The following is a 9,320-nucleotide window of genomic DNA, read 5'->3' as shown; positions in this document are numbered from 1 at the left end:
TCAGCCAAGGCAGACCTGCAGGCCAGGCATCGGAGAACTCCGCAGGAGAAGTCTGGGAGCCACCTGTCCATTATCTGCAAGGATGCGAATGTTGCCAAGGCAGACACTGCTAGCTGCAGTCCCAGGGTGATGGTGGCTAATTGGGGAATTATTCACTGTTAAATTTCACAGGATTTTCCTACTGGGGATCCCTGCTCAGAGTTGACAACCAGCTTCGACAATAGCAAGTAAACCCTGTGAGGCTCATGGAAAGAGCAATCATGCACCAAACCTCGCCAGCCCCTCGCATGCTCCTGTCCCCTCTGGCTCCCCATGGATCCAGCCCACCTCTCTCTGGGGCAGGGACCACATCCCATCCTCCTGTCTGGAAAGCACCTTGCACTGGTATAGCAGAGCCCTCTCTCAGAGGGACGCTGGCTTCTCTGGGGATTTCCTGTAAGTGCACCTGGATTTAAGCATTGCCAGTGAAGGAGAACCCACCACAACCTTCGGTTAAGCCCAGCCGCTGAGGAGCAGACCTCTCAGCCATAGCTCCATTCCCGGCCATGCAGTAAATTTCCCAGTGTTTTGCCCTGCGTAGCTTTCAGTGATTCAGGATACAAGCTTCCTACCACTCCCCAGACCAGCAGATCTCCCCTTCCTGGAGCCTGCAGAGACGTTTGCTGCATATCCTGTTGTCCTTATGGCTCCTTGTGACTCTCCTGTACAGGGAGAAGAGAGGTTCCCAGGTTACAGCTGCTGCCAGCCAGCGCATGGAGCGTCAGAGTGCTTCTCTCAGACCTGCTCTGCCTTTGGTCACCTCCTTCTCTCCTGCCGCATCCCTGGACAGGCCGAGCTGAGCAAACAGAACCTCCCCTGCCAGCTCCCAACCCCCTGATACCAACAAATGCTTCCCAGCCAGCCCTAATGAGTAGGGCCTAGTTCAGCCCCCTTGGGGCTCTTCTTGCTCTGTGAGATGGGCCAGCCCTGGGGCAAGAGCTGGTGTCACAACCTCGACTCTGAGACACAAGCCCAGGCCTGCTGCTTTTGAATCCCCAAAGAATGACGTGTGAAAAAGTTCTTCTGCACGACCAGCCAGAGGAGGCCGTTTCTCCACAGGCCCTACCTGGCGGCGTGCGGGTCCTGGGGCGGTAGCACCAGGGAGTCTGTGGGGGCCTGCCAGAATGCCCCTGCCACTTGAGGTCAGTGGGGTACTGTGCTGGGTGCATGCAGCACGGCTGCTGTGCTGGGACACAGGAGGGCTCGCTCTGCACAAGCTAGGGGTGAATATTGTCCTGCCGTTGCACCGGGGGGCTTGTCACCTGGATTGACAGGCTGGGAGCTGATTTTCCTCCATTTAATATCGTTGCCCTTGGGAAGCCATTGGGCCTGATTCTGTGCAGCCCTGGTGCACAGCAAGCCAGGCAGCGCTCACCCCACCACACCCGGGCGTCGGAGATGGACAAGATGCCAGGCAGGGGACATAGGCCCTGCTTTGATTCTGTGTCCGGCGTCTCCCTGGGGTGGTTGAGAGCTGCCGTGCCAGCTGTGCCTGGTGAGTGCCATTGGAGGGTACGGACAGGCCCTGTCCCACTTGCAATCAGGGGTGTGTGTGTTGGGGGCTGACTCTGACACCGGGGGAAAATGGCTGTTGTTCCAGATGACCATTTATGTGAAACTGCCCTGTTTTTTCTGACTCCTCCCCCTTCCCCTGGCATTCTGGGAGGCAAAGACTGTGGGGGGCTCGCAGGGCCCACTCGGCCACACTCGGTGCTTATTCCAGCCAACACCGGCATGCTCAGAAATGCCCACTTAAAAAACATCAGGTTCAGCCATTCTGTGGGAAACACGAAACAGGCGTTTGGAGAGAGGGCATTGCCAACAGCCCCGGGACAAACCCCACACCTGCCACATCCAGGGGCCCCAGGACGGGGGAGAAGAGACACCCATTGCCCTCCTTTTCCATCAGGCCCCTGCATGGTGGGAACTCCATACAGGGGGGCTCTAGGGGCAGCGGGGAAGCCCCACTCCTTTGGGGGTGGAGGGTGTGCCAAGCCACCACTACAGCTTTCTGCTTTTCCACTCCCCTGGCATCACAGCCTTAATTCCCTCTTGTCCGTGTCCCCTCTAAGGTGATGATCCCGGTCGTTTCCATCTCTGTCTCCAGAAGAGCTTTTCCAGGGCCTTGATCTTTGTATTCACCCTCCTTTAAACTCCATCTAAAGAAAACGACAGCTTGGTAGCAAAACTGCTCATCCAAGACCAACTAGACAAAAGCAAAAGCTGGCAGACATGCGTCCTGTGCATTTTCTTTAGGCTTTTTAATTGCTGGGTCTCCCTTTACAATATATTATACCCTTTCTACATCAAGTACAGCTGGGAACAGAAACTAGGACACACAGAAAGAGGCCAGTTTTCCCGCTATAGCGAAGTTAGTCTCATAATGAGGAAAGTGCAAGGAGGAGTGACACGTACATTGCCATGGAGAGCGGAGCTAACGACATAGGGTGCGGCAGGCAGGTCCATCTCTCAGTCCAGTGTGGCAGGCCACAATCCAGGTGAAAGAGACATGTGACTGTACAAGGCCCCTACCCCCACACTTTGTAATGCATTCATTTTAAAAGAAGGAAGCTACCCAAGCACCCTCTCCAGCAGGAATCCCCTCTCTCCTCCCATGGCCCAAAGGAAGACTAGTGTGACTTTTACTTCTCCTCTATGATGGGAGAAGTCGGCCTCAGACTTTTACTGCAAACCTAGATTTTTCTGTCTGATTTACCGTAGGAATCTGCATCTGCCGAGAACATTTCCGCAGTGACTGTGTGCTCAGTATCTGAGTGCTGGCTAGGATCTGGAGAGGGCCATTCCAAGAGCTGCACCCGTCCAGTGGAGTGGAGACTCAAACAGTCCGATTGCCCCAATGATTCTAACCACATACTGAGCCCAAAGCCATTCCACTTTGCAGCCATCTCTATGAGTGGGAAAGGGCCAGAAAGGGCCCACCAACCAGCAAACAAGCTTTTGCACCACAGCTCACCTATAGCTGGATCCAGCCACCACCTGCATGCTCATACCAGTGACGGGAGTGACGGGGTGAGCACCAGTCCCTGGCTATTACAGACGCCAGGCGCTGATCCTGAAGAAGGGCCGTTCCTCTCCTTCTGGCGGGGTTCATGCATCTTTCTCTTTAGTGTGTCCAACAAACAGCTCTATAAACAGCTTCCTCAGATTCTGGATCAGCTCATCCTTCAAGCACCAACCCTGGGGTCATGAGCTGGCCAGTCCTGTGGGACAGGCAAGGAAGCATATGGACTTGGTTCATGCCACACCCAGTTACAGCAGGGACCACATTCTGTGTGTGCTGTAAGGTGCATTCTGTCCCAGGGGGAACTCTACGTGGCAAAAGCTCTCAGATGAGCGATTCCTCATTCCTTGTTCACAAGCACTGGGGCTATTGTTTGGCTTTGGCATGACAAAGTTGGCTGAGGATTGTTCTGCCTGGAGCCAGCCTTAGAATTAACCATCAGAGCTGGGCAAAATCTTCCGGCCCAGGCTTTTTTTCACCAAAAACACAGATTTGGGTTGGTGGAAACATTTCACAAATCTGGGTTGAATTTGCCTAATAAACAACAACAAAAAAAAAAACCCGAAAACCCAAAATAAAAATTCTTGAAAAAATCAGAACTTTCTGTTCTGATATTTGACCTCAGTTGTATGTTTGAAAGAGATTAAAAACCTTAGAACCGAAGTGCTTTGTTTCAGATTGAACAAAATGTTTCATTCAATCAGAAATTCGATTTTTTCAACTATTTCAGTTCACTGAAAAAAATTTCATTTGTAGCCAACCTGAAACAACTCCCCCCCTGGGCCCCAAATTTTTCACTCTGCCCAGCAAACTGGAAACCCAGCTTTGTGTGCAGCTCCACCCATGCCAGGCCTGACCTGGCTCCCTGGTGTCTCAGAGGCTGCTACTGGGAGGAGACGGGTGCTGGGGCTCTGGCACAGGTTTCCTTTAACCAAAGCATTAATGAGTTGTTGGCGTTAAATGCCTGGTACCAGCAAATGGGTCTCAGGGGGTTTCACGGCCTGGTGACAGCCCCCCACCAATGCTGCTGCTTGTGCTCACTTCCCTCCTGCAGCGTCGCCAGTGTCTGGTCTCTGCTCCCCACAGAGTTTCCAGCCTAAACAGGACCTGGGTTTCTAAGGTAAAAAATGAAGTGAAACTGAAGGGTCTCCTGGACACCCTCTTGGTCTCAGTCCAGCTCCTGTGGGTGCCCGCAGTCCTCTCCCCCTGGGCACCAGTTGCTCCCTTGGCAGCAGTCTGCCAAGGTGATGGGGCCCCAGGGGCTCAGACTCTGACCACAGGCCCCTTAGATCTGCCCTGAGGCCGGTGGGGTGGAGTCAACTCAGCTGTGCTCAGGCTCTGCCTGCCCTGTGCTTTGGGCTGGGGCATGGCACGCAGGATGGACTTTGCCCCCTCCTTCCCCTCACACTCTTTAATTGCGGGGTTGCCAAGGGACCAGGTTTTCCCAGGATCACCCCACTTTCGAGGGACTTGTCCCAGGGAATCTGCCCGGGGCTTAGCACTCCTGGCTAATTGTCCAGTTCTGTGGGCTCAGGATCCTCCCAGGTGTCCCAGGTGCAGAGGTGACAGCTCCTCCCATAGGGTCTGTCTTCACTGCAGTTAGCCTGGCTCTGCCCGGGCTCCACCCCATCCCCTCCCCGAGTCTGGTGGTGCTTTGAGCCCAGGCCAGCTAGCTTGGCTGGGCGGTGGGCTGGAGTCTGGCACTGCTCTCCCTATGGCTGATGATCTGCCTGCTTTGCAGAGAGGATGTAGGTTAAATCACTCCAGTGCTGATGGTCCTCCAGTGCTTTCCCACAATCCCCCCAGGAGGTCAGACGAGTTCTCCGACTGTTCACCGGGGAACAGTTAAAGAGCAGGTTCCTCCCTGCAGCACAATGAACCCTGGGATGTACCCCCAGCAGACACACATCGGGGCATGCAGCAGCAAAGAGGATGCAGTGCTACCCACTGTCTGTGGCAGATTCACTCCTGCTTTACACCAGTGTAGCCCTACTGCCTGTGGTGGAGTCACTCCTGATTTACACCAGTGTTACCCACTGTCTGCACTAGATTCACTCCTGCTTTACACCAATGTAGCCCTACTGTCTGCACTGGCATCACTCCTAATTTACTCTGGTCTGGCCGAGAGTTGGGTCAGGCTGTGAGCCAGTAAAGCTCCCTCCTTCAGAGAGTGAGATGTTTTTCTGGGCCTTCAGCTCAGCCCATCTCCTCCTCAAGGAGCAGAAAGCGCCTGACCTGAGAGGCATGTTGGTCGTGTTTTGCCCTCAAACGTGTCTACATGTGGAAGGTGAGGCTGCAGGTTCCAGCCAGGCCAGACCCGTCTGTCTGCGACGTGCACGGCTTGGGCGCCAGGTTTCGTTTGGTAGATGAATGGAGCAAAGCAGCCAGGCTGGAGGGTAGTAGGTTTAGTTTATTAGTCAACAGTGTCTGCTCTTACAGGGATGCAGTACAAGCTAGTGGGTGTGAGGAGGACGTGGGGCCCTAACCCCTCCTGCCTAGATGGCAGCTTCTCTCACCACACATTGCTGGGGGTTGGGACGCTCTTCTCCTAGCTACCGTCCCCAGAGAAGTCAAACATGAATATGCACCAGTGTCACGTCTCAATGTCTGTGTAAAGAACAGGCAATTTTCACAGAAAATAGAGACATGGTAGAGCTGGCGGGGGAAAGGAAGACTGCAGTCGGGCTAACTAGACACCTGTCAGGCAAATCCCAGGGCCCAGCGTGCTAGGAGCCAGTGGACTGTGAGGGAACATGGTCCGTGCAGCCGTATGTCAGACGGAACATAAAGCTATTTCACAGCAAAAGAACATACCCCAAGCTGTGCTGGGGTTCCAGTCTGGGCCCTTGAAAGTCCCCCCCCCCGCCCCCTGCCTGCGGCAAAGGGCTGGAAAGCTGCAGGTTCCCCTCAGCTGAAGAACCCCCTGGGCATAGGTGCGGGGAGAGGTCCCAACTGGAACAGCCAGCTCCTAAGCCGGCCCTTGTGCAGCCCTGGGCATACGCATGGCTGGAAGGTTACTGCACTAGCTGTTCTCAGCCAGTGTGCTGCACCCTTGGGGCCACAGCAAATTGAGATCTGAGGTGGCTATAAAGTACGCTGCGGCTGGGGCCCCCTGTAACTGGTCCCATGATCAGGGACCCACAGTGAGCTTCTTTATGGCTGTCAGCTCCACCCAGTGGCCTTTCTTTCTGCCTGCTTTTCCTGCACAAGCCCCTTCCAGCCCTGCAGCAAGCTCTGTAAATGAGCAACGGCTCACTACTCTGAGAGTCCTGGGCCTCCGCTCCGTTCCCACAGCTCCGAAACCAGCCCTGCAATGCTTTGTGAATGTCTGCCAGCCCTGGCCAATGAACAGCCCCCCGCCCAGAGGGACATGGCCACACGTGTGTGCCCACAGACATGCTCCACTCCAACAGCAGCCCACAGGGGCGTGTGTGCAAGCTCATGTGCAAATGTACTTGTCCACAGGCTCACATAATGTCACATGGAGAGGCACATTGAGGCAGACAGGCACACCTAGTCACACTCGGAAGCATGCCTGCTCACACACGCCTACTCACGCTAAGCTGCACACACACATACACACACACACACATACAGGTTCTCACGCACATACATACACGTGTAGAGCTGCGTAGGGACAGATCTTAAGTGTGAGGGAATTAGTCTGACGCCCCAGAAAGCCAAAGCTTAGTGAGCTGCCTGGGATTGCCCTAGAGCGTTAAATAGCAAATTAGTGTCTTTAAACCCGCTGAAGCTTGAACATTGAGGCTACAGTAAATTTTAAACTGGGCTCATCCAGCCAGCGGAGCAACGCGATTCACCTTTATCTACAGGCAGTACCTGAGCCCCATTCACCACCTGGAACACGCGGACATACACACGCCTGAAATCAACGCGCTGCCACCTGTTAGAGACCCATTCCTAGGCAGCGGGAGCTTCCTGTTCACATGAGCTGGATGCTCTCAGGCTTTGATTTCAACAGAGTTGGCCTCCTCCTGCTCCCGGATGATATGAACGCCAGCAGTCCGCAGCATGCGTGTAGCACTCCGGGAGCGCACCGGAGAGCCGGGCGACCTGGGCGGCGATTTATGTGTTCTGGAGGAGGCTGGAGATCGGGCTGGGGAGCGGTGATATCTGCGAGCCGATCGAACAGGAGGACCTGGAGATCTGCCAGGAGGAGAGCTGGAATAGCTGGGCAGTCCTTGCTCGGCTGCGGTTCTTACATGCAGAGGGGAATCCTCTTCTGCCTCCGGAGAATCCTTCAGGAACACAAGAAGAAGCAACAGGCAGTGTTCAGGATGAGCTGGGCAAAGACAGTAGCAGCATTGCACCTGGGGCAGCAAGCCAGCAAGAGCCAGATCCTGCAGTAGCGCAGTAGCTGGGTTCTCCATCCAGCGCTTTTCCATTCCCAGAGACACACAGGGGTTAATGCTTGTGTGAGCTCCAAGTCACAGCACTAGGAGTCATGACAGCATGGCTTACTATAGTTTTCAATCTGCTCCATCCTCCTCTGAGCGCAGAGAGGCCTCAGGCCACTGCAGAGTGGGGACAGATCATGCCAGAGAGCATTTGTAAACAGCATCAATCGTGTTTGCTACCAAGGCAGGACCCCCGGACTTTTGACGGGGTTTCCCAGCAGGTGCAGGCCCTTAAGCGCCGCTCAACTGGCGCTTTCTGATGTCCTGAGCTGCGGATTATCACACACACCAACTCCCTTCCCTGGAGAAGGTTCAGCCAGCAGAGACTCAGAATGGCATGTTTTGCTGCCCATGCCTGCAGTGCTTATGGGGGCTTCTCCACAGCACCCTGCTCTCTGCACATCTACCAGCAGGTGTCGCCCTTGAGTCACAATATGCTTGACTGAGACAAGCCAGGATGAGCAGGCAGAGGAGGATGGGAGGCATTGTTGAATCTGAACTTGTCTCCCTTGCTTGTTCTTTTTAATAACAGAGCAGGTGAGAAATGAAGAAGCCACAGTCCATGGTTAAGGATGTGAGTCAGCTGCCATTAAAAGGCTGTTTTTTATATCCCTCCCAGGTTGCATTCTGAAAAAAAGGCCCTTGCCGTTTGAAATTCCTTGGGTATAGAGTTCAGCCAGGGGAGAATGACTTGGAAAAGTTTGGACTTACCAAGATGGGTTTGGGATTTAGCAAACTAGGGGGAGGGGAAGAGTTCAATTTTTAAAGAATCTTGACATTTCTCTTTTCTGTTCTGCCTCTGTTAGGTCTGGGGCTGGCTACCCCCTACGTGTTTGATAATTGGTTCAATGAGATGCTTTCGCACGGGATCACTGTCACACTGAGCAAATCAGGAAGGCCTGCAAGATGCCCATCCTGCCACACCAGTGCTGTGCTGCTGGACATACTTAATACACTCCCAGGATGCTGAAAGAGTTCCCAGCCCTGGCAGTACTGGAGCAGAAGAGCCCAGCAGCCACTGTCAAAGGAGCCCACATTCTGGGCCCATGGGAAAAACTCAGCTGTGCAGAGGCCTGCCTACACAGAGGGGTTCTACTGGAGCTGGGTGGGAGCAGGGCCGGCGCTACCATTTAGGCAGCCTAGGCAATCACCTAGGGCGCCAGGATTATTGAGGGGGCGGCATTTTGCCGGGGAGGCGGCAGGCGGCTCCGGTTGACCTGCCGCAGGCATGCCTGCGGAGGGTCCATTGGTCTGCGGCTCCGGTGGAGCTGCCATAGTCATGCCTGCGGATGGTCGGCTGCTCTCGCAGCTCCGGTGGACCTCCCGCAGCCATGCCTGCGGCAGCTCCACCAGAACCACGGACCAACGGACCCTCCGCAGGAATGCCTGCGGCAGCTCCACCAGAGCCGCGGGATCAGCGCGGGGGGCGGCGAAATGGCCGTGCGCCTAGGGCACGAGAAACCCTGGCGCTGGTCCTGGGTGGGAGTGAAAGCCGGGGCATGCTATTTTCATATACTTAGTGAGCCGGGCTCCTCCACACCCAGATAAATGGAGTCTGATATCCTGGGCTGAATGTTCCACTGCAGCCAGCTACTTGGGACCTGCCAAACTCACAGGTGCCACAAATCCCATTGCTACCTGCAAATGCGCTCTTGCCTGTGCTGATACAGCTTCTTGTCATGCATGGCCAGTTTGTTAGAGCCAGATGAATCTCAGCAGTTTGCTTTGGAGGCGCTTGACTGGCCATTTCCAGGCTGCGTCCCTCTGGGGTTCACGGCCCACAAGTTTTGCTTTGAGTTTCTGGCTCAAACAGACTTCAGACCTCAGAGGAATTCAATCAG

At 54.7% G+C, this 9,320-nt stretch overlaps 1 protein-coding gene across 1 annotated transcript in view; it reads right to left on the bottom strand.

Annotated features, from left to right (window-relative positions):
* Positions 1-6,651: 6,651 nt before the first annotated feature.
* HEPACAM (hepatic and glial cell adhesion molecule) overlaps positions 6,652-9,320 on the bottom strand; it is a 71,611-nt gene continuing 68,942 nt past the window's right edge. Inside the window, exon 7 of the mRNA XM_032767147.2 lies at positions 6,652-7,320. Coding sequence (XP_032623038.1) covers positions 7,024-7,320 — 297 coding nt within the window. The 3' untranslated portion in view covers positions 6,652-7,023. The remainder of the gene's footprint in view (positions 7,321-9,320) is intronic.

Source organism: Chelonoidis abingdonii, chromosome 18, assembly GCF_003597395.2.
Source record: "Chelonoidis abingdonii isolate Lonesome George chromosome 18, CheloAbing_2.0, whole genome shotgun sequence".
NCBI classification, from domain to species: domain Eukaryota; kingdom Metazoa; phylum Chordata; order Testudines; family Testudinidae; genus Chelonoidis; species Chelonoidis abingdonii.
This window is presented reverse-complemented; position numbering and strand designations above follow the sequence as displayed.